Genomic DNA, 26,573 nt, shown 5'->3' with positions numbered 1-26,573 from the left:
AAGAACATTTGAAGCTGGGCATGGTGGCTCAAGCCTTTAATCCCAGCACTTGGGAGGCAGAGGTAGGAGGACTGCTGTGAATTCAAGTCCACACTGAGACTACATAGTGAATTCCAGGTCAGCTCTGAGCTACAGTGAGACCTTACCTCAACAAAGTAAAAAAAAAATAAATAAATAAAACATCATTTTGGCATTAGAATCAAGGGAGAACAGTAATAAAAGTTGGCAGAGGGGGCTGGGGAAATGGCTTAGCAGTTAAGGCATTTGCCTGCGAAGCCTAAGGATCTAGGTTTGATTCCCCAGGACCCACATAAGCCCGATGCACAAGGTGGCACATGCATCTGGAGTTCATTTGCAGTGGCTAGAGGCCCTGGTATGTCCAATCTCTCTTCCTGCCTCTTTTTATCACATAAATATTTTTTTTAAAAGTTGGCAGAGGAAGAGCAAATTGTAACAACACTAAATACCGCACAAGTCCTTATTCCTTGTTCTTCAATACAACAAATAAACTTTTGGCTATATTATTTGTTATTATACCAAAGCCAAAACCAGTTCTAGAATACAGTACTTAAAATAAACTTGATGGTGAGCCAGTACTGTGATTCTTTAAATATACTCTACCCACTGACTCCTTTTCCCTAATCTGTTCTAGTTATTTTTCAAAAGAAGAAATTCCACTATCTACTATACTACTATTTATCAAGTTGTTATTTTATTTAGAGAAGACTTGGTGAAAGGGTTATAAATAATGCTAATATAATTTTATGTTGCACGTTGATGAAATCATAGGACATATTGGTTAATATTCTTTTAATACATATAGACTACAATGTACTTAACTTGGGTCTGATATTATTATTGCAGTTTATTTATCCATCCATACATTTTTCTTGTGGTGTTGGGGAAATCAAGCCCAGGGCCTTATACATGCCAGGTAATGCTCCACCACTGAGTGACACCCTAAACTTGCAATTCCTTAAAATGCCACAAAGATACCACTGCCTCCCAAGTGCTAGGATTAAAGGCATGTGCCACCACACCTTGCATTCTAAGATTTTATAGTACTTTTCACTTAATAAAAACTACTATGAGTCTATTCTGAGGGGAAAAAAGTCATAAACTGAAGTGTAACAACTGTAAGGTTATGAATACAAGAATTAGTGCCTTGTAATCTTGGTAGCAGAATAGTTTGTGGTCAGAGTTCACCATGTGGAATACATAAGGAACATACAACAGTAAAGCCGAAAGGTAAAGCAAGCCACTTAAAACTTGCACTCTAGTAAATTAGTTAAGTAGTTTGGGTATCATTTCTCTCTTTAAGCCCCACATTTTTTAGCTCCTAATAGACAGATTTGATTAATTATATAACTGTCATTCCCTCTAAGATTCTACACCAGAGAAATACAAAAGGAAAAATAAGCTGATGGGCTGGGGCTAGCTCAATGGGAGCGCTTGTCTAGCATGTGCAAAGCCCAGAGGTTTATCCCCTAGTATAGCAATTAAACATACATTATACTACTTATGCAGTTATATGCCCCAAAACAATAACCATGTTATACCTTTTCAGATACAAATTAGAGAATACTGACAGCCATTTCAGAGAACCAAAACTGAACAACTGTTTGCATCCTCATTAAAATACACACACACACACACACACACACACACACATATGGCTGGGGCTCAGTGTTAAAGGCACTTGGTAGTAAAGTCTGCTGGTCCAAGTTCAATTTCCTAGTACTTATGTAAAGTTAGGTGCACACAGTCATATATGCATCTAGAGTCTGTTTGCAGTGGTAAGAGGCTGTGACACGTCCTTATTCTTTCTCAAATAAATAAACACATTAAAAAACTTAATTACCCAATTTGTAAAGTTTACAGGTTTAAAACATGTAGTACATTTTATAGGCAAAAGCAAATCAAGTACCTGTTTAGATGTGTTATTATGTATCTGAATACATCATAGTTTACAGGATGAAATTTCTTAACAATTTCTTTCAAGGCATGAAGACGTTCTATTTTATCTGGTATTTCTGTAAAAGTAGAGAAAATTTTGTGTAAAATTAATACTTTTTTAAATATTTCATGAAAGTTTTAATAATTAAGCATGTGTTTTATGCACATTTATATAAGTATATATCTTTTTAGAATTAACTACTTGCAAATCTGTTTGCCTCTTAATACTCATGCTATAGAGAGTAAATGTTTCAGGCTTTATGAGCACTACTCAATCCTGCAACGGGACCAGAAAAGTGGGAACAGATAACATGTAACAAATAGGCATTACCTGTCTTCCAATGAAATTGAAATTTTTATACTACAATTACTTGTAAACCACTTTGCATGCCAAAATATTTCCTTTAAACACAGTATAAAGTACTTAATGTAGCTATGTTCCAAGTTTATGCAAATTATAAAACAGTAGCTAAGATGTAGTCCTGTCATACATAAATGGTATCTTACCTGTTCTTCCTCTTTCATTAGAGGGCAATATGGGTATCATATCACCATGGTAGTATGGTTAAGTACTAACAAATCCTCACTTCTCACACTTTACTTCTAAACTGGTCCTTTAATATGTCTTAAGTAGGAAGTTTTGAGGCTACAATTTATGGTCAAGACATAAAATCTAAGCTATCAAATGAGCCCTTTTCCCAGTTCACATATGGGAATATGTATATGGCAGCTGTATCTTCTAATGTTATACTGAAAGTTTTTAATTAAAAAAAAAAAAAAAAAAAAAACCCTTTAAGCCGGGCGTAGTGGGCACGCCTTTAATCCCAGCACTTGGGAGGCAGAGGTAAGAGGATCGCCATGAGCTCGAGGTCACCCTGAGACTCCATAGTGAATTCCAGGTCAGCTTGGGCTAGAGTGAGACCCTACCTCGAAACCCCACCCCCCCCAAAAAAAGAAAAAAAAAACAAACCTGAGGCTGTTAATATAATAAAAAAATACAGTGAAGCAATCTCACCTAAAATAATTTGCAATGTGAAGGAAATATTAAAAAGGAAAAATTAGAAATCATATTACTCATTAATAAAACTAATTAAAATTTTAATAAAAATTAGGTACTAGGTTTCTTGATACCCAAATAAACCTCCATTTTCCAGATAAAAGAATGTACAAGCTAGAAATATATAAGTGATGTCAAAGTAAGAAAACATACTGAATTAAGTGTTACATGTTTCTGTCTTACTTTTCTAAGAGTTACTCAAGACTTAAAAGTAAATTTTTATTATCTATCGCTCTTCCTGCAAATAAATACATAAAATATATTTAAAGGGGGCAGGAGAAATGGCTCAGCCATTAAGGCAATCGCCTGCAAAGCCTAACATCCTGGGCCGTATTCCCCGGTACCCATGTAAGCCAGCCACACGAAGTAGTACATACATCTGGAGTTTGTTTGCAGTGGCTACAGGCTCTGGTGTGTCCAGTCTCTCTCTCTCTCTCTGTATCTTTCTACTTGAAAATAAATAAAAATTTAAAAATTTTCAATAGATGTGTTAGACAAGCACTATTCAATGAAGCTAGATCCTTAATTCCATATACATGTATACCTGACCATTCACACAGGTTAATATTTTACTGAAGTATATTGCATATACATTCATTTGAATAGTTATTTAATTTTCTTGTAATGTCTTTGGGTTTGAATTAAAAATACAACTCAAACTTTTAGCACATATAATGATCTCCTAGAAGCACTTAAATGATCTGCTAGGGTAGCTAAAACTGAGTATTTCTAGGGCCAACTGTGGGAATCTGAGTTTCTATTGATTTAGAAAAGCTCAATTTTGAGTTGTAAATCCTAGAACATGTTTGATTTCAACAAAAACAATTCAAAGCCTGCTATCACCATCTCCTCTAGAAGGAAGTTATACTTACTTGCGGCTTCCAGCAGCTCTGGATGAAGTGAGTATGGAATCAAGGGATCTGGCAAATCTGCAAAGAAAGCTTTAAGAGCTCCAGCTACAGCATTTACTGTCACTTCCATTGACACCAGACTGATGTTATGATCTATAAGACAAATATGAAAAATTTATGTGAAAATTTAACTTACTGTAGAGGTAAGCCATAAAGGCGTTTCTCCATTCAAGTTATTTCTCACTCACTTTTCTTTAGAGGCTGACAAAACTACCTGATTAGATCAGGGAAAAATAACTGGCAAATAAAACTGTGTTGAAGAAAACTACTTAGCATACATCAGTATATAAGATACTTATTATGTTCAGGAACTTTACTAATACTTTCTTTTAATTTCCTGTTCTTACATAGAGCCTGTTTATAGAAAGATAATAGAAATTAAGTATATAAATTCTAATTTAGACCTTTTTTTGGTTTAAAAATGCTTCTTTATTTTATTGTATTTTTGAGGCAAGCCCAGCAGACTGGCTTTCTTTCCTTTTATTACTATTATTTTTATTAACAACTTCCATGATTGTAAACAATATCCCATGGTAATGTTCTCCCTCCCCCTACTTTCCCATTTGAAACTCCATTCTCCATCATATCCCCTCCCCATCTCAATCAGTCTCTTTTATTTTGATGTCATCATCTTTTCCTCCTATTATGATGGTCCTGTGTAGGTAGTGTCAGGCACTGTGAGGTCATGGATATCCAGGCCGTCCGTTTTGTGTCTGGGGGGAGCACGTTGTAAGGAGTCCTACCTTTCCTTTGGCTCTTACATTCTTTCTGCCACTTCTCAAGCAATAGACCCAGAAACTTGGAAGGTGTGATAGAGATATCGTAGTGCTGAGCACTCCTGTCATATTTAATTTTTAATATAAAAGTTTAGGACTGGAGACATGGCTTAAGCAGTTAAAGGGCTTGCCTGCCAAGCCTGAGGACCCTGGTTTGATTCCTCAATATCCACATAAGTCAGATGCACAAGATATCACATGTGTCTGCAATTCATTTGCAATAGCTGGAGACCCTGGTATGCTTGTTGTCTCTCTTACTCTGTCTCTTCTCTTTCTCAAATAAAAATATTTTTTAGAAAAGTTTAAATGATTACTTTCTCAATGAAAAATCAAGCTTATAAAACAAAGGAACAAAATCAGGTACAGTGGCACATGTCTATAATCACAGCTCACCTCCAGCAAGATGGAAGCAGATACAGTAGAACCCCTCCACCCCAAGAAGCTTGCAGGCTAACTAGCTTGGCAAATCCAGCACAGAACAAGACCCTATCTCAGAAAGGTTGTACTTTGACCTCCACATGGGCATTATGGCACATGTACACCCACCCTTATACACAAATATACACACACGAAAATATGATCACTTTAGTACTTTATTAGATTTCACCTTTAAAGCATTATCTCAGGCTATTAAAATTAAAATTAAAATGCAAACAACTTTTAAAAACATTTTGTTTTTCCTGGATAACATTTAATTGCAATATAATTGAAAACTTTCAGAAGAGTTACAAGAATAATTCTAGCCCAGACTTGTAGTGCAGATGTGTAAGCCATCACTCAGGAAGTTGAGACAGGAGGATTAAAAGTTCAAGATCACCCTAGGGAACTTCGTGAAACCATGTGTTACAGTTACCTTTGTGTTGCTGGGACAAACACACAACCAGAAGCAGCTTATGGGAGGAAAGGGTTTATTCTGACTTACAGTATTGAGGGGAAGTGCCACAATGGCAAGGGAAACCATGCCATGACAGGCTGGATGTTAACTCTGCCACAGCAGGTGGAAAATAGCAGTAGGAGAGTGACCCAAACTAATGCTGGCAACCTAAGGCCAATAAACCTCACAGTCCATCTCTATTAAGGCTCCACCTCCCAAATTTCCATCAGCTAGGCATCAGGTATTCAGAAATATGAGTTTATGGAGGACAACATCTGATTCAAACCACCACACCCTGTTTTTCAAACACAAAAAGAGAACTGGGAATACAGCTTGCCTAGATGCATGAAATGCTTGCTTCAGTCCTTACCCCAGAATCACTAACTAGCATTTAGTTCTACATAAAAAATAGTAATGCAAACAAAATATTTCCCAAAGTGACCAAGTTATATATTACTGAACATTTAAATTTATTTTATGTAAAATATGAAGAAACACTGATAAAAGTTCATATTCTCAGGCTACATTCCTTGAAATAATAGATACTTGGAGAATGTTTGATATGGTACTTGGCAGAGAAAATTCATCAAATGCATTATCTCATTATCCTTTTATTCACTCTCATTACCATCAATGTAGCAATAAAAAGGACAAGATCTAGAAAGATCAACCTTGGGTTGGGGAAATAAGGACCCTAGTTCAATTCCCCAGGGCCCAAGTAAGCCAGATGCACAAGAGAGTGCCTATGCCTGGTGGTCATTTGCAGTGGCTAGAGGTCCTGGTGTGCCCCTTCTCTTTCTTTCTCTCTCAAATAAATAAATACAAGTTAATTAATTTTTTTTTTAGAAAGATCAACCTGTCAGGCATATAAGGACTGTAAGAGACAAGCAAGACTATAAAACAAAACCACTAAATCAAATCCAAACATCAGTACTGGAAGTGAAACCTTACCACTCCTGTTGCTATTGTCCACCTTATGTTGGCTAGGGTGTGATGGCCACCCTCTGCTCCTGCCATCGTGGAGCTTCCCCTCGAGCCTGTAAGCCAAAATAAACCTCTTTTTCCCAGAAGCTGCTCTTGGTTGGGTGATTTCTACCAGCAATGCGAACCGGACTGCAACAACTACTTTCTGACAATGGCATATTTTTACACATATAAGCAATATTTTGGTGTTTTATCAAACACATCAATTATTCTACATTTAGTCAACATTTATAGAGACATGGGGTTATTTTCCTCCTACCATATTTTTTCTTTTTTGTTTTGTTATTATGAGCAATGCTGCAACAAATGCCTTTGGTGTGCTTGTGAAAGGGCTTCTGCAACAAATTCCTTTAAATAAAAGTTCTCTAATAAAGCTACCTGAATTTTACTATCAATATTACCTCCAAAACATGCCCATAACCAAGTGCACAAAAGGCCTAATACTCTACCAACAATTGTATTATGTTGATAATCTTTTGTGTGTTACGTGTCTGCGTGTGCATGCACATGCATGTACACCACATACATAGAGACCAGAGGACAGCCTTATGACTTTAGCTCTTTCCTCTTACCTTTCTCTTTCTTTCTCTCCCCTCTCTTCTCCTCTCCTCTCCATTCCTTTTTTTCTTTTTGGTTTTTTGAGGTAGGGTCTCACTCTAGCACAGACTGACCTGGAATTCACTCTTTATTCTCAGGATGGCCTCAAACTTGCCGCGATGCTCCTACCTCTGCCTCCTGAGTGCTGGAATTAAAGTCATGTGCCACCCAGCTTGTTTTGTTTTTGAGGTAGGGTTTCACTCTAACCCAAGCTGACCTGGAATTTATTATGTATCCCCAGGCTGGCCTTGAACTCACAGTGATCCTCCTACCTTGGCCTCCCAAGTGCTGGGATTAAAGGCATACACCACCACATCCAGGCTTCCTGTCATCTTGTTTGAGGTCTCTCTTGTTGCTTGCTGATACATACACCAAGCTATCTCACCTATGAGCTTCTGAGATTCTCCTGGTCCCACATTCCATCTTGCTGTAGGTTTGCAGGGGTTAGATTTCTATACTACTCTGTCTGGCTTTTATTGGGGAGATGAACTCTGGTAGTCAGGCTTGCCTAACAAGCATTTTTAACCACTGAGCCACCTTTCCAGCCACAATAAATATAGCCTTAAAAAAATCCTTATTTCTTTGGCACTGAGGCTGAGTTTCTTTTCAAATATTTATTGGTGGTTTAATCTGTATAGGTATTCTCCACAGTTTGTCTCCTATGATGGGTAATCCTTATTGTTGATTTGATAGGGTCTATAATCATCATGGAAACCAGCCTATGGGTATGTTACCATGTGAAGGATTATCTAGACTTTATCTAGACTAAGTTAGGTGGGTGGCATTATTTCACAGGGTTCCATGATAAAGTAAGCTAAGCATCATTATCAACCATTCTTTGCTTTCTGACTGTGGACATAATGTGACCAGCCACACTGCATGCTCTTGTCAGCATGCCTTCCCTGCCATTATGGACTGCATTCCCTCAAACTATAAGCTGAAGCTGAAATAAACACTTCCTTCCTTAAGTTGCTTTGATCAGGTATTTGTCCCAGCAATAAGAAAAAAAGTAACTTACACATTTGATTTTCTTTATGCTTTATTTCTATCCTCAAAGAATTTTATAATTTTCAGCAGTGCAGTTTATTATGTTGGTTCATGCTTTCTGGTTTTTTTTTTTTTTTTAATCTATCAAGTTTAGGCTTTCCTTAACTCTATGCGTAGGGAAAATTCAGTTCTGATTTTACTCTTAAAGGCTGCTAGTGGATCATCATGAAAAACAAAATCTCACTTGTAACTCACTTGCACACAGTAATAACTTTGATATAAATGATGCAGATCCATCGTAAGTCAAATTATCTTTTTCCTAGTTCTCATGATGGATTTATAGAGTCTTTTATTTGTGAGATAACTTGTTGGATTAGGAAATACAAAACGTGTCAAGTAAATTCCTTGAGCCTATGATAGACTTTGAAGTGTCTTTTTCAGGAAGTTAGTTCTTTCTGTTTTTAGTGTATGCATGTGCACACGTGCATGCACATATCCACTGTATGTATGTGAAGGACAATGGACAACTTTCAGCTATCAGCCTTCATCTTCTAACTCATTTGGGGGCAGGTCTCTTGTTCTTATTGTTGTTCCCTATTCGGTTCACCAGGCTAGCTGGTCCATGAACTTATGGGAAACTTTCCTGTATCTGCCTCCCATCTCGACAACAGCATGCTAGAATGCCTGCCAGGGGTTCGTTCAGTCCCTTACATGGGGTCTGGAAACCCAAATTTAGGTACCCAGGGTTGTGTGGCAAGCATTTTATTTGCTGAGTCATGTCCCCAGCCCCAGCAGTACTTACATCAAAATATACATACCATCTTGTATTTTCCTTTTTTAACATTTATTTATTGGTGGGGAGGGAGGAACAGACAGACAGAGAATGGGCATGCAAGGGCCTCTAGTCACTGCAAACATGTGCCACCTTGTGCATCTGGCTTATGTGGGTGCTAGGGAATCAAACCTGGATCCTTTGGCTTCACAGGCAAGAGACTTAATTGCTGAGCTATCTCTCCAGCCCTCTTGTATTTTGTTTACTTTTATTTTAGAGAGAATGAGGGAAAGAGATAGAAAGAGAGAGAGAGAGCCTTTTGTATTTTCTTCTTCTTTTTTTAAATGTTTCTTTTTCTTTATTTGAGAGAGAGAGAAATAGGCAGAGAGAGAGAAAGAGAGAGAAAAGGGGCATGCCAGGCCTCCATCCACTGCAAACAAACTCCAGATGTGCGCACCCCCTTGTGAGGCATTTCTCTAGTGCCCTACCCTTTTTGTATTTTTTTGATACAACTGTCTTCTACCTTCCTTCTATTTTAAATGTTTTAAAAGTACAATGCTTCCCACATTTTCTTATAATTCCCAATCCCTAGCTCCATAACAAAAGGCTATAAAGGAATTAATACTTTATTGTTGGTATAAAGACAACAGACTATTCCTAGCTCTTCTGTACCTTTACTATGTCATCTATTTTTTTTTAGTACTTTCAGTCACACCTTCAAACTGTCCTTTCCGAACTCATTTTCTTAAAAAGTTCAAATAAAAACCAATTCCCCCAATAAGGAAAACAACAATTATCTTACCTTGATCGAACTGCTTTTGAATGTTGTCTTGATCAGTTTTATTTCCACTAACACGGTACAAGCCTTCAGTACATAGTCCTGAAATTAAAGAAATACACATATCATATAAAAATATATATGTGTATATATCCATAATAAAGAATGTACTTAGTCCCATGTCCTTATTGACTTACTGAAATATAATTGAATATATTGAATATAATGCATTTTTAAGTAAGTTCTTTTTTAAAAAAAATATTTTATTTATTTATTTGAGAGCGACAGACATAGAGAGAAAGAAAGATAGAGGGGGAGAGAGAGAGAGTGGGCGTGCCAGGGCTTCCAGCCTCTACAAACAAACTCCAAACACGTGTGCTCCCTTGTGCATCTGGCTAACGTGGGACCTGGGGAACCAAGCCTCAAACCGGGGTCCTTAGGCTTCACAGGCAAGCGCTTAACCGCTAAGCCATCTCTCCAGCCCTTAAGTAAGTTCTTAATAGATAAATTTTCCCAAACAGTATCAGTAGACAATTTTTGCCTTATTTTTTTCCACTAAGTATAGATCAAAACTCTGAAACATACATATAAAAACAAAAACAATCTCTTTAAGGCAAATCCCCTTAAAACTAAATCATGTAACAAACCAAAATATCAAAAAGAAAAACCTCCTCAGTGAAAACTGCAGTTTAGCAAGACAATTCTTTCTTTTCTACTTAAGTCACTCAGGTCAAACTGCATGGAAATCCCTCTCCTCATCTGGAAATTTAAGAATGAAATACAGTAACAGAAACAAAAAATTTACTAAAAGCTCAATGGCAGTATAGATATGACAAAACAAATAATTATTGAACTTGAAGATTCAGAAGTAACAGAAAGAGATTAGACAGAGTCTTAGAGACTTCTGAGACAAAATTTTACAGTTTATTTTTCTATAACTAGCCAAAAGTATGTATTCCTATGTTCAATGAGAAGCACCTAAAAGCATTTTTCAAAGGCCTCATTTTGTTTAGGCATCATGTATCACTAGCAACGTTAGAAAGTAGGTTGTGTCCAGCTTATCCCCTGGGGCTGCTGAATAGAAAGACATAATTCTCCACTTCTCTCTACAAAGCATTTCATTCTTTACAAAGATTATTCTATGAAAGAGACAAACGTTACCAGTTTCCAAAAATTTTTGAAGCTGATAAAAATAGACAAAAACTACTGTCAAGAGTTTTATGGAGATATACTCATAGCTATAAAAAACTGCAATTAATCTCATAAATACTCAGATTTGTGAAAGAAGCCAGCTGAGTCAGATGTGGTGGTGCTTGCCTGAAAACCTAGCAGTTGGGAGACTTGAGCCAGCCCGGGCTCAAAAAACAGATAGACAGAAGGAAGTCTGAAACAAAAGAATGTATTTTCCATTATTTGATTTAAGTGATGTTCTAAAACAGGTGATTCTTCAGTACAATAAGGGAAAATGTAAAGTGGTTGTTTCCAATGGGTGGAAGATTAGTTAGAAAAGGACAAAACTGGGAGGTGAAACATTCTGTATCATCACAGGTATATGCATTTGTCAAAATGTACCTCTAAGTTTAGCGTTTTTTATGTAATCAGCCCTTACATATTAACTGTAAACAAATATTTACGTCTCCATTCTAATGGTATGTATACTTTTTCTGGATTCTAGACTTGAACAAATAAGTAAAAATATTGAAAATAAGAGCAAGGTGTTTCAATGTTGGAGAAAAGAGGGACTTGATACAAATAGGGAGACTAAGACTAAAATGTAATTCTGTAAGTAGGAACTTAAAAATATCACTATTGTAAAGCTTCAGGCAAAATGTCTAATTTGAACCTAATGAGGAAACAGACAAACCCAAATCCAGAGACATCCTACAAATCATTAGCTTGTGTTGTTGAAAACCATCAAGGTCAAGAAAGACAATGGAGGACAAGGTTTTCCTCCAAATTAAGGAAATTGAAGACTCAATCAGGATTAGTGATAGAGCATGTTTGCCTAATAATTGTGGTGATCCAGTTCTGATACCCAGAACAACTAGGTATGGTGGTTCACAGCTGTAAACCAAGCACTTCAAAGGTACAGGCTGGGATGATCAGAAGTTGGAGGCCATCCTTGGTTAGATGATGAGTTCAAGGCAAACCTAGGCTACATGAGACCCTCATTCTACCATCAATTAATTAATCAGAAAGAAAAAGACTACTCTTTCTAAGCTGGCACTCCTCAAGGACAAAGCCATATTCAGCTTGAGTGCCAAGATTGTGAAGCCGAATGGCGAGATGAACTTGGACCTCAAGGCTCAGCTGTGGGAGCTCAACATCACTGTGGCCAAGGAAATTGAAGTTGGTGGTGGTCAGAAAGCTATCATAATTTTTGTTCCAGTTCAACTGAAATCTTTCCAGAAGATCCAAGTTCAGCTAGTGCATGAATTAAGAGAAAAAGTTTAGTGGAAAACATGTAGTTTTCATTGCTTAGAGGAGAATTCTGCCTAAACCAACAAGCTGCACAAAAAATAAGCAAAAGCACTCCAGAAGCCGTACTCTGACTGCTGTGCATGATGCTGTCCTTGAGGACTTGGCTTTCCCAAGTGAAACTGTGGGCAAGAGGATCTCCGTGAAACCGGACGGCAGCCGGCTCATAAAGGTTCATTTAGAAAAAGCCCAGCAGAACAACGTGGAGCACAAGGCTGAAACTTTTTCTGGTGTCTATAAGAAGCTCACAGGCAAAGATGGTAATTTTGAATTCCCAGAGTTTCAGTTATAAGCAGATGACTAAATAAAGTTATCATTCACACACACACACACACACACACACACACACACACACACACACACAAAAGATTGGATCAGGATACAATGTACCTAAACTAGGTTCTCATCTGCCTGCTCTCCACTTTCTACCACAAAAAAGCATTATGGGATTTAGCATGTGATAAAACTAAATGTGTACTACACATTAATTAATAGTATTGTTTGTTATTTTCATGGTTGATTACTGTGGTTTTTTTTTATAAGAATGTATTCTTATGGTAAAAATACACAAATTTAGGCCTGATGCTCCCACCTTACTGTCACATGGTTTGGAAGAAGAAGGCACATATATACACAGGAGAAGGAAATGAGGCAAATGCAAATATATGGCAACTCCTTGTAATAGTTTTGTACTTTTCTGTAAACATGAAATTATATTTTTATGAGTTTCACACTAGGCAATTCATTTATCCATTTATAAAAGACATGAAAAATACATGCCTATTCTTAACATTCTTTCCTAAGAACAAATAGTAAAATGATCAGTTTTGCTACAGAACCTAGTTATTTGATCAAATCTTAGTCCAGATGTTGCTGATCATGACAGTCTTGGCTGATATGGCTAGCATCTACAACCAAATAACATTTACCACTAATCAGCTGGGTAGACCTGGGCATGGTAGCACATGCCTTTAATCCCACCACTCAGGAGGCAGAGGTAAGAGGAATGCTGTGAGTTCAAGGCCACCCTGAGGCTACATAGTAAACTCCAGTTCAGCCTGGATTAGAGTGAAACCCTACCTTGAACCCTCCCCCCACCCAAAAAAGAGTTAACTTATTAGTTAAAAAGTATTAGGGTTTAAATCAAAGAATAAATTTTTCTTGTCCTTGTCCAACAGTTTCTAGTTAACAATTTCTCACTACTCGTGCTATGCTTCTGAACTTAACCAAAACTGCATGATCAGTTCAGCCAGCGTCTTTTAAAAATGTCTTATATATTACTGGTTTTTACCTGGGAAGAAATCTGCTACAGATCAACTATAAGAGAAAAAAATATGGCTAGTACTTTTTTTTTTTTTTAATCAGGCATCCTAATACTATAAACAAGAAACATCATCTCTCAAGAACATGTAATTCCCAGTAATAAAGATTTCATGGGGCTGGAGAGATGGCTTAGCAGTTAAGGCACTTGCCTGTGAAGTCTAATGGACCCAGGTTCAATTCCCCAGTGTAGCAGACAGCTTCAGGTTCATGGAGATGAACTTCCAGACCAGGCACACTTATGGAGGAAGGGACATTTATTGAAGCTTACAGATCCAGGGGAAGTTTCATAATGGCAGAAGAAGCTGGCCTGCCTTCACAGGTCCAAGCAGAGAGAGAGAAACAGAAGCCAAAAGCCACACAGCACAGCACACTTCAGAATCTCCAGATAGGCATACTCTACATATCTTTAGATTGAAATCTCAAACCCCTCACCACACCTTAAGATCCAACCAGTGACACTGCCTCCAGGCAGGTGGCTTCAGATGCAAACTACAAAATAATAAAACACTGAATATACTGGGGGCCATCTATTCAAACTACCACATTCCACCCCTGGTCCCCAATAGATTCATAACCATCACACATTATAAAATGCATTCAGTCCAATTTCAAAGGTCCCCCAAGTCTTGACCAATTTAAGATAGTGAGTCTTGTAAAATCAAACAAGTTAAATACTTTCAACATATAAAGGTACAGAGCAAACATTTTCAGCTGATATAATGCATAGCAAGGAGAGACTAAAACAATTCAAACTAACCACCAAACAAACATTAAATTTCTGCAGTTTAAGTTCAAGTCTGACAAGTCTCCAGGTTTTCCAATTCTGCACTTCCAGCTGGGCAGAGTAGTCAGGGAACACTTCCAGCCCAGGCTATCAGTACATTCCATGGTAGCCCTTCCATAGCTGGTATATCCAAAACATGAAAACCACGGTCCATCTTCCAAAGGCTCTTTCAGCCTATCAGGGCAAGAGGCCCTGCCTCATATCACATCTCAGCAGTGGCTCCTGGAACCATGTGCAATTCATGACCACACCATGCATTTCTCATGCTTCCAAAGCTAATACCAGGTGTGCACGACACTGCCATATTCTTAATTCAGGAACAAAATAAATCGTTAATCTTGAAAAAGCAGGTTCCTTCTCTATCTCTTTCCAAAAGAGTTTGCATTTCTAACAGTGTTTCCTCAGACATCCTCTCCATTGTTTTAATGTAAAGCAGTTAGGCCATCTTCCTTAAGATTGCTAATGTGTTGACAATAGCAGCTTCAGTAATCTAAAACCAGTCTCAGTGTCTGTAATTTTAACTTGCTTGAGGTTTTCCAACTAAAATTTTAAATAAGTCAGACCATTATTTTTAGCCAAGCACATCAATCCATTATATATTTAACGTTAATCAAACTCTATGGGCCTGGGCAGCAGGACACAGTCAGCCCTTATGCCAGTAGCTCAGTTCCAACAAAGTCCTCTGCAGTCCTTCCTTCCCCTTAGAAAGTTCATAAGCCAAGCTTCAAAGTTCAATACTGTCTGTACCTAGCATTCACAAACTCTCATCAGAACAGTCCATAATATTTGCTTTACCACTCCAGAAGGCATCTTCATTCAGTTGCAAGGAACAAGTCCATGCCCATTTCTCCAAAGGTTCTAAAAGACCAAAATCCACATGGTCAGGTTCATCTCACCCTATTCCTGGTACCAACTTCTATAACAGACAGCTTCAGGTTCACTGAGTTGAACTTCCAGACCAGGCAGTTACAGAAGAAGGGATATTTATTAAAGTTTAGAGATCCAGGGGAAGTTCCATAATGGCAGAAGAAGCTGGCCTGCCTTCACAGGCCCAAGAAGAAAGAGAAAAGCACAAGCCAAAAGACACACAGCACAGCACACTTCAGAAACTCCAGAGAGGCACATTTTGCATATCTTTAGACTGAAATCTCAAACCCACCACCATAACTTCAGATCTGCCCAGTGACACCACCTCCAGCCAGGTGGCTGCAGATGCAAACTTCAAACTAATAAAACACTGACTATACTGGGGCCATCTATTCAAACTACCACACCACATAAGCCAGATGCACAACGTGGTGCATTCATTTGAAATTCATTTGCAGTGGCTAGAGGACCTGGCAGGCCCGTTCTATTTGCCTCTCTCCCTAGCCCTCTCTTAAGTACATAAATAAAATATTTTTAAAAATTCATATCCAATTTTTTCCTAAGATTTAGTTCCAACATATCTTTTCCCCACATTGCACTCATCTGTATTACAGGTATATATTACCTACAAAATTTCATTGTTCTGTAATTTTTCTTGACTTTGTGAATGAATTTTTATAAAAGTAATTTGCCTCATTTTTCCAATAAGAACACTTTTTCCTTGCCTTCCTTGTTATTCCCAGTTAAAGCTAATTTCCTTTTAACTCTTACAGCACCGTACAGAAACTACCACACAGTAATTTCTACATTGTTATAGGACATATTCTTCTACTCTGCTGTAAATGTTAACAGTGTCAGTATTAGCAGTATCCTTCCATCCTCAAGATTCTTTGCATCATTCTTTGGGTAGGGGATTACATTTCAAGGAACACTTGGTAATGTCTACAGACTTTTAAGAAAATATTTTTTAAATTTATTTGAGAGAAAGAGAGAGAGAGAGAGAGAGAGAGAATGGGAGCACCAGGGCCTCCAGACACTGCAAGTGAACCCCAGATGCATGTGCCCCCTTGTACATCTGGCTTACATGGGTCCTGGAGAATTGAACTGGGGTCCTTAGGCTTCGCAAGCAAACACCTTAACCACTAAGCCATCTCCCCAGCCCTAGAGTCATTTTTGAATACTCTAGGAGGAAGAGTGTATTAGTTAATTTTCTCATTGCTGTGACAAAATAACTGACAAAATCAAGTTAAGGAAGGGTTTATTTTGGCTTACAGTTTAAGGGTAAAGTCCACCAGTGCAGGGAAGATATGGTGGCAGTACTGTGTGGCAGAAAGCAGAGAGAGATGAATGCTACTTCTCAACTTACTTTTGCCTTTTTCATCGGTTTGAGGTCCCAGCCCATGGAATGGTGTACCAAACATTTAGGGAGGGCTTTTCCACCTAATATATATCACCTAATCTAGATCATCCTTCACAGTATGCTCAGAGGTTTGTCTCCCAGGTGATTCTAGATCCTGTAGACAATCAATATTAAACCATTACAAAGAATTACCAGCAAAAGCAGACTAAAGTGCCTGGCTTGGTGGATCACTTTAATCCCAGCACTTGGGAGGCAGAGATGGGAGAATTGCTGTGGGTTTGAGGCCAGCCTGGAACTACAGAGTAAATTCTAGGTCAGCATGGGCTAGAGCTAAAACCTTTAAGAGAAAAACAGTTTGTTACATATACAGGTAAGCCTATTAGAACTGCCTTAAATTTTTCAATGGAAATTCTTAAAGGGCAGAAGAGCTTGGAACAGAGTATTTCAAAAGCTAGATGAGCATGGCTGTCAACCCAAACTAGTATACCCAACAAAATTATTCCTCAGAATGAAAGGTGAAAGAAAAACCTTTCATGTTACAAACTAGCTGTATGATTACATGAGCACCAAACCAGCCCTACAGAGAATACTGCATGTAATACTCCACACCCAGGACAGGAATCAAGATGCACATAAAGAGAGAAAAAGAATAAAAACTAGAATGGACATCAAAGCATGTGAAGACCAAGAAAACAACAAACTCCATAAAACCTTCAACATCAAATAACAGCAAATAACTCACATATCATAATTATAACTCTGAAAGTTAATGGGATCAACTCCCTCCCCACTCAAAAGATACAGGTTAACAGGCTGGATCAGAAAGTTGGATCCATCCATTTGCTGTCTATAAGAAATCCACCTTACAATTAAAGATAAACACTACTTTAGGGGGAAAGGATGGAAAAAGATATTCTAAACAAACAGAAAAAGAGAAGCAGGAATGGCTGTACTGATTTCTGACAAAATAGACTTTAAATCAAAAGAAAGAAGGCTACCTTCATATTCATTAATGGAACAATTCAATAAGAAGAAATTATAAACATATATGCACCATCACAGGGGCACCTATTTTATAAAGCAAAATTTACTAGACAATAAAACAGACATAGAGCTGGGAGGTGTTTCCTTACAGGTTAAGGCACTTGCCTCCAAAGCCTCAGGACCCAGTTTGATTCCCCAGTAACCCATGAAAGCCAGACACACATGGTGGTAAATGTATCTGGAGTTATTTGCAATGGATAGAGGCCCTGGTACGCCCATTCTCTCTCTCAAATAAATTAAAAAATAAATAACAATATTTTATAAAATAGATATAAATCCCAATACAATTACAGCAGTATACTTTAATACCACACTATCATCAATATACAGACCCTTTAAGCAGAAAACAAACACATTAACAATGGCGCTAAACAACAGCATAGATCAAATGGACTTAACAGACATCTACAAAACATTTCACCCTAAGTCTAGTGAATACACATTCTTTTCAACTGATCATGGACCTTTCTCCAAAATATACAAAAATATTTTAGGGCATAAAGCATCACTTTACAAATTCAGAAAAAAAATGAAATAATTCCTTGCATTATATCTGACTACAGTGCATTAAAACTAGAAACCAACAACACAAAAGAATACCCAACAATTTCTATGGACTTAATAACTCACTATTAAACAATGAATGGGTTGTTGAAGAAATCAGTAAATTTATTGAACTAAATGACAGTGAAAACACAACATATCAAAACTTATGGGACAAAATGAAGGTGATTCTAAGAGGAAAGTTTATGGCACTAAATGCTTACATTGCAAAAATAGATCTCAAAAAAGTAATATAAATACCCATTTGAAGGTGCTGGAAAGACAAGTGTAGTCTCAGCCGAAAAGTACCAGACAGAAAGAAATTATCAACATCAAAGCAGAAATCAATGAATTGGAAATAAATAAAACAAAAAATTAATGAAATGAAAAGCTGTTTCTTCAAAAAAATAAATAAATAAACAAACAAGATTGACAAGCCACTGGCCAAATCGATCATAAGAAAAAAAGAGAAGATTCAAGTCAACAAGATTAGAAATGAAAATGGAGACATCACAACTGATACCAATGAAATTGGAAGAATTAGGGCGTATTTCAAAAATCTGTATTCCATAGAATTGGAAAGCCTGTAAGAAATGGATAACACTTTGCAAAACTAAATCCAGAACAGACTTCCTAAACCAACCTACTACCTCTATGAATTTACAAGACTAAAATGTAATAAAAAATCTCCCAACAAACAAACAATAAGTCTAGGCCCACATGGATTCACCGCTGAGTTCTACCAAGCCTTCCTTTAAGAACTGAAACCACTTCTCAAATTATTTTGCATAACTGAAAAAGAGAGATGCTACCAAACACCTTCTATGAAGCCAGAGATGTAACAAAACAGAAAATTACAGATGGATATCCTTAATGAACCTAGATGTAAAAAGCAATCAATAAAATCCTTACAAACACAATTCCAGAACAAATCAAAAGCATTATACACCACAACACAAAGGCTTCATCCCAGGGATGCAAGGATAGTTCAACATATGGAAATCAATAAACGTAGTTCACCACATGAATAAATGCAAGAATCACATGATTATTTCAAAAGGTTCAGAAAAGACCTTCAACAAAATACAATACCCCATCATGATTAAAATACCAGAGACTAGGGATGGAGGAACAACATAGCAAAGGCTGTTTATAATGTACCTAAGGTCCAGATCATGCTAAATGGGAATAACTCAAGGTGTTTCCATTAAGACCTGGAACAAAACAGAGGTGTCCCACTCTCACTATTATTACTTTTCAAAATAGTACTTGAAATCTCAACTTATGCAAAAAGAGAAACAAATTATAGGGATACAAATTGGTAAGGAAGAACTTTTGCAGATGATAAGATTTTATATACAAGTGACCCAAAAAATTCCACCAAAAAACTTCTAATGGCGATAAATTCTTTCAATAAAGTGGCAGAATGCAAAATCAACAAACTAAAACAGTAACCTTCCTATACAACAAAGATAAACACATGGAGAAAGTGATAAGTGATACTGTTCTGTTTTCAACAGTCACAAAACAATTACATACCTTAGCATATCACTAACCAAAAAAGTGAGATACCTATACAAAGAAAACGTAAAAACACTGCAGAAAGAAAGAAATGATACAAGAAAATGGAAACACCTCCCATGCTCATGGATTCAAAGAATTAATACTAGGAAAATTGTCATCCTACCAAAAGCATTAAACAGATTCAATACGATTACAATGAAAATTCCAGCAATGTTCTTTACAGAAATAGGAAAAAAAAGGTCTCAAAATTCAGATGGAAGTACAAGAGGTCTTGGATAGCCAAAAGTATCAACAAAAGAAAAATGCCTGAAGGTATCACTATACCTGATTTCAAGATACACTACTAAGCCACAGTAACTAAAACAGCATGTTACTGGCACAAAAACAGAAACACAAGTCAATGGAACAGAATAGAAGAACCATCTCTAAAATTCAGGCAAGTACAACTACCTGATCTTTGACAAATAGGCCAAAAATACACACCAGAGAAAAGGCAGCATCTTCAACAGACGGTGTTGGATAAGTACATGTAGAAGAATGAAATTAGTCTCATTTCTTTTTTCTTCCCCCTTCTTTTTCAAGGTAGGGTCTCACTCTGGTCCAGGCTGACCTGGAATTTACTATGTAGTTTAAGGGTGGCCTTGAACTCATGGTGATACTCCTACCTCTGCCACCCAAGTGCAGGGATTAAAGGCGTGCGCCGCCACACCCAAATGGGGTAGAGATTCAAACAGACAATTCTCAAAGGAAGAAATACAAATGGCCAGTACACACTTAAAAGAGACATTCAACATATTTAGTCATCAGAGAAATGCAAATCAAAACGACTCTGAGATTTCATCTCACTTCAATCAGGATGGCAGTCATCAAAAAAAAATCAAATGAAGCTGGGCATGGTGGCCAAGCCTTTAATCCCAGCACTTGGGAGGCAGAGGTAAGAAAGAGGATTGCTGTGAGTACAAGGCTTCTCTGAGACTACATAGCCCAGGTCAGGCTGGGCTAGAGTGAGACCCTACTTTGAAAAACAAAACAAAACAAACAAACAAACAAACAAACAAAAATCAAATGATAAATACTGGGGAGGCTGTGGGAAAAGAGGAACACTTACCCACTGGTAATGGGAAGTGCAAACTTGTACATCACTATGGAAAATGGTACAGAGATGCCTGAAAAAGATGAAAATATATCTACCATTTGATCCAGCTATAACTCACTCCTGGACATATCCGCTGAAGACCATATTCTTCACTAGAAATACCTGGCTCAGCCATATTTGCTACTACTATATTTCAAATTAGCTAGGACTTGGGATCAGCCCATCAACTGATGAATAAGTAATGAAGACATGATATATATACACAATGGAATTCTACTCAGTGAGGTAAGGAAAAATGAAATAATGAAATTTGCCAAAAAATGGATGGAATTAGAAAAGATATCATTCTAACTGAGAGGTCACAGAAACAGAAAGATAAATGCCGCAGTACTCTCTCTCTCATATGAAGTCCCTAACTGGGTTCAACTGGAGATGAGTGCAAACAGTAGTAAGCACCAGAAATCTGGGCATGAAACTACAATGAAACCAGAAGAGAGAAAAAATAGGGGAAGAGGAAAAGAGGAGCTACTTGACAGGTTAGGGGAGGAACAGGTTGGAGGGAGAGAGGGTTGGGAGGCTGGGGAGGGAATTAAAAGAGTTATGACATCATGAATCAGTTCCATAAAAACCCTGGGGCTCAAGAGATGGCTTAGCAGTTAAGGTACTTGCCTGCAAACCCAAAGATCCCACACTTGATTCCCCAGAACCCACATAAGCCAGATATACAAAGAGGGGTACTACATGTGTCAGAAGTTCTTTTGCAGTGACTAAAGAAAGGCCTTGGAGCACCCATTTTTTCTCTCTCTCTCTCTAAAAAAAAAAAAAAAAAAAAAACACAACCCTCATTCTGGCTAGCATTCTATAAAATATAACCACCAATAAAGAAGGAGGGGTATAGTCTGGACAGAAAGGAGAAAAGTTTAACCTTACAACCATGGACTCTGCTGGTAAATGCCAGGCCAAGAACTGGGTTGCTCCACACAGTAAGCTGTTGTCCAGGGGGACCCATGAGTTCTCCAAAACAATGTAGGCCAGTGCCAAAACACTTGATTACCTGCCAGACCTAAAAGGTACAGGCTGTGATCACCAAACATCGGAATACCATGCTAGAACCAAAACGGAAACTAACTCCCTCCTGGTTAGCCCTCACAATGCTGAAAAGTTCTATGGTAGCTGTGGAGGTTTGAACAGATGTTCCCCAATACATTCAGGAGTTTTATTCAAATTTGTAAATTGGATGGAGGAGGTGTTACTGGGGGTGGATATAAATTCCAGCCAAAGATATGCAAAGTGCTTGAGCTCTGCCATTATGGAGTTCCTCAAGTGTACTTATGTATGCTGATAGTGATTGCTTTTGGCTTCTCTCTCTCTCTATGGACCTGCAAGGACCTGTAAAAGGAAGGCCAACTTCTTTTGCCATTATGAAACTTACCTCAATCTGTAAGCTTCAAATAAATGCCATTCCCCCCATAAATTGTACCTGGTTTGGAAGTTCATTACAGCAACCTGAGGCTGTCACATACAGTAGCTGTTGGAGGCCAATGTCTACCAACAGGATGAATAAGCAGGGAATCCTAAAGACTACAACTAGCCAGACAAGAAGTACACACTTGTACAATCATGGTACACAGCCTCTGCAGGTAACCAACTGCTCTCTGATTGGACATGGGGCTTGCTCAGTGGGAGAGAATTCACATCTGGTACTAGAAACCAAGTCAGATTACCATAGTCAGGGAACCCAAACTTCAGAGAGAAGCCCCCACTGCTCTCTGGAGACAAATAGCTTTCAAATAATTTTGCATAACCCCTTTAAGCCAAGATGCCCTCACTTTTGGTTGGAGAATCTGCTTTATTTTACATAACACAAAGAAAATGGAGAACTAAGAACCATCAATAAAATGTGAAAAAGTATATCCCAACATTCTAAAATATAAAAATTCTGTTAATTAAAAATTACCTTTTAATTATCATTCTATTCATTTGTAAAGGTAAAAAGAGTCTAAATCCTATTTGAATTGCAAATATAAACCCAAGAGATTTAGTGCCTCTGTGTGCATATCTTCAGTTTCAAATTAATACGCAGAACATATTATAAATAGCAAAGCAGCAAGATGTATCACTATCCACATATTAGATAAACATATTCATAGGGAGTGATACCATCAAATACGATGGAGAAGGGTATTCCTGGACTCAGTATTGCAACAAAACTATTAAGCCAAAAGGGCCAAAATTAACTTTTACAGAACTGGAATTTAGTCAAAAACCAAACCAAAACAACACCCTCCTACCCACAGAGAATTGTTTGTGACGAAAGAACCTTTGGGCAATCCCTTTAGTATGCTCCACATCCTAGACTGAGAAGAGCCATGAGGACAGCCTGCATTCTGGCTACATGTTGCCAAGTGCCAGAGAGCAATACAGACCAATTCTTCATGAACAATTCTGGTTATAGATGTTAACTTTTCTGGTGGCTCCTAGAAGGAAAAGTGCAAAGGAGTGCCTTTCTTTCACCCACAGGACTTAGAAAGTTGATTTTTCCTTTTGGTTCCAAGCACTTAAAGGGAATTATCAAAACACTAAGTTAATAGAACACAGGTTTCAGAGGCAAAAATTAACAAAAGAATATACACAACAACAGTGGTTGAGAAGTTTACTGAATGAGCAAACAGCAAAAACAAGTCCCAGTGAGTGGGAACAATCTGATTTTCAGACCTACCATACTATAATATTCAAAGCAACCTATTTTCACCAATTAAGCAACAAAGTATGATCCATTACAGGAAAACAAATAAACAGAAATTGTTTTTGAGGAAGTCCAGCCATTACACTTATACAGGTTTCATATCAACAAAGAGATAAAGAAAATCATGAATGAGCAAAAAACTATAGGAAAACAATGAATGAATGTTAGAGCATGATGGCGTGTACCTGTACTCCAGCACTTTGGAGGTATAGGAAGGAGGATCAGGAGCTCAAAGCCATCCTCAACTCCAGTGAGTTGCAGGGCAGGGGTGCTACAAGTGACCCTATCTGGAAAAAAAAAAACAAAAACAAAAACAAAAACAAAACAAAAGCATAATAGAGAATGTCAATAAAGACACAGAAATAAGTCAAATGCAGGATTCACTACAAAGGTTTACAGCAGATGTGGGTTAAGAGGAGGGAAGCATCCACGTGAACTTATAGCATACTTGAAATTATCCAGTTTGAAAGAAAAGGGGAGCTGGGCATGGTGTGCGGGCCTTTTATCCCAGCTCATGGACGGCTGAGGTAAGAGGATCCTTGTGAGTTCAAGACCAACCTGATACTACACAGGAAATTCAAGGTCAACCTGGGGTACAGTGAAACCCTACTTCAAAAAAACAAAAAAGAAGAGAAAAAAAATTAAAACAAGAAAAAGAATGGACTGTCACATAACATACAGTGCTTCTGACAGCTGCACCCTATTTATTTTCCAGGAACCATGGAAGTCAGAAAGCAACTGGGTGATATATTTATGGTGCTATAATTTAAAGAAACAAAATCCCCAACTACCTACCAAAATTTTTTTGGCAAAAGCAGTCTTCAAAAATGAATGAGAAAATAAGGCATTCTGAGAGAAATAAAAGTCAAGAGTTCACCACTAGTAGATGTGTCTTGTAAAAAATGATAAGGAGTATTCTAAGCTGAAATGGAATAGATAGAAACTTGAAGTTACAAAAATAACAAAACACAAAACAAACAACAAAAAAACCCCTAAAGACGTATAGTCAAATGCATCAACCAGTAGCTGTATTTCAGTTCTCACCCATAAGTCCTTATTTTGTTGATAATATTTAAAATGACAAATGCACAAGATAATAGATACAACTTGATGTTAACAGACATACCAAGTATAAAGATATGATTTGTGAGAATAATGAAGGGATGGAACACAGACCTGTAATGGAGTTTTGTATACTTTTGAAACAAAGTTGGATATAATTTAAGACATGATTATTAAAAAGTTAAGATATTAATGGTAACCTCCCCAGGGTAATGATTAAAATTTAACTCTCCTTCCATTGTAACAGAGACTAACAGATTGGGTTAAAGGAAAGTCTATATGATACTTATCATAAAAACAAAGACACAAATATCTGAATGTAAAAGGATGGAAGATGTACATGCTTGTGGTATCAACTATTGGAAGGCTGAGGGAAGAAGAAATGCTTGAACCTAGCAGTTCAAGGATAGCCTACATAACACTGGAGAACCTGACCCCAACAAAACAAAATACAACCTAAAAGTATTGAAAAATATACGCCATGAAAATAGAAACAAAGACAGTTGGGGCAGTTTTCCTATCAGAAAAAATAAGACTATAAGACAAAAAAAAAAATCATTATCACAGAGGACATTATATCTTAACAGAAGGAATCAATCCAAAAGATATAATAATTATAAACATATGTTCCCAATGCACATTCCAAAATATAGGAGGCAAAACTGGACAAAACTGAAAGTCAACTATAAAAGTATAGACTAGACTATAATAGTGTACTACAATTATGAAAAGAACAACCAGATAAAGATCAACAAGGAAATTTTAAGATTTGAATAACAGGATAAGCTAACTAGACCAGACAGATAACGAACACCCAACAACACAATATACATTCTCTTAAAATGTACAGAGAATTGGGGATGAAGAGACAGTGGGTAAGATGTGCTGTGCAAGTATGATCCCCAGCACCCACATAAAAAGCTGGGCATGGCTGCATATGCCTGTGCCTCCAATGCTGAGAGAACAACTAGAAAGCACATATGCATAAATGGCACAAATAAATGAGATGGCTACAAATGATTAAGCCTGTAACAATGTATTTAAGTAACAACATAAGAAACATGAACATGTGGAGACCCATTATATTTGTCATTTAAAATAAGATTTTGTGTTTCTTGATCAAATGTCACTGTGCTGTGTATAAGAATACCCATGTGTAATCCAAGTCATAAAATGTATTGCCCCTTGATACTATGCAGTGTATTGTTCAAGAAGCCTGTTATTCTTTGTGTTTGAATAATGTTCATGCTGACTTCATTCAAGCTAAGTGAAATGAGGTTTATCATATGCTAAAAAGATTAGGATGAAGTTAATATTAACAGAAGAATTTTTACCAGAAGTGTGTGACATTTCGGGCACAAAACTGTCATATAAAGAAGATTAAAGGCAGTGTTTTTCCTTAATAAAAATAAGCACTTTTTAATGCCATGGAGTAGGAGTACATAAAAAAGGAAGGGAAGATTTATTTTGGCTCACAGTTTAAGGGCACAATCCATTATGGCAGGGAAGGCATGGCAGCAGGAAATCGATAATGCTGTTGGCTTAGTTTGCGTTCTTTTTATTTAGTTCTAGACATCAGCTCAAATTAGGGTGAGTCTTTCCAACTCAATTAATTGAATCTAGAAACTCTTCAACAGACATGCCCATAAATTGGTTCCCTAGGTGATCCTAGATCTAATCAAGTTGACAGGGATTAACTATAAAATGCTTTTTAGTCTTTTGCTTATGATCAAGTACAAGGATGACTAGTCCACCCAACTCATGTTGTTTTTTTGTTTTGTTTTGTTTGTGTTTTTGAGATAGGGTCTCACTCCAGCCCAGGCTGACCTGGAATTCACTCCGCAGAATCAGCTGGCCTTGAATTCACAGCGATCCTCCTACCTCAGCCTCCCAAATTCTGGGATTAAAGGCATGCACCACCACACCTGGCACACTCCTGACTGTTGAGCATTAACCTTTTGTTCCCATACACTCATGGCCATCTCGTACTGCAAAATGCATTCAGTCCAATTTCAGTAGTCCCCATATTCTTTACCAGTCCCAACACTTCAAAA

The 26,573-nt window shown here is 37.4% G+C and overlaps 1 protein-coding gene and 1 pseudogene across 1 annotated transcript in view; one reads left to right on the top strand and one right to left on the bottom strand.

The window, feature by feature from the left end:
• The window catches only part of Arhgap5 (Rho GTPase activating protein 5), an 84,108-nt gene that overhangs the window by 6,739 nt on the left and 50,796 nt on the right, over positions 1 to 26,573 (bottom strand). The window contains exons 4-6 of the mRNA XM_045155634.1: positions 9,717 to 9,794; positions 3,886 to 4,017; positions 1,928 to 2,033 (exon numbers count right to left, since the gene is read on the bottom strand). Of these exons, the coding sequence (XP_045011569.1) occupies positions 1,928 to 2,033; positions 3,886 to 4,017; positions 9,717 to 9,794 (316 nt within the window). The remainder of the gene's footprint in view (positions 1 to 1,927; positions 2,034 to 3,885; positions 4,018 to 9,716; positions 9,795 to 26,573) is intronic.
• LOC105944266 lies at positions 11,979 to 12,462 on the top strand (annotated as a pseudogene).

The sequence above is a fragment of the Jaculus jaculus genome, chromosome 7 (genome assembly GCF_020740685.1).
Source record: "Jaculus jaculus isolate mJacJac1 chromosome 7, mJacJac1.mat.Y.cur, whole genome shotgun sequence".
Taxonomy (NCBI): domain Eukaryota; kingdom Metazoa; phylum Chordata; class Mammalia; order Rodentia; family Dipodidae; genus Jaculus; species Jaculus jaculus.
This window is presented reverse-complemented; position numbering and strand designations above follow the sequence as displayed.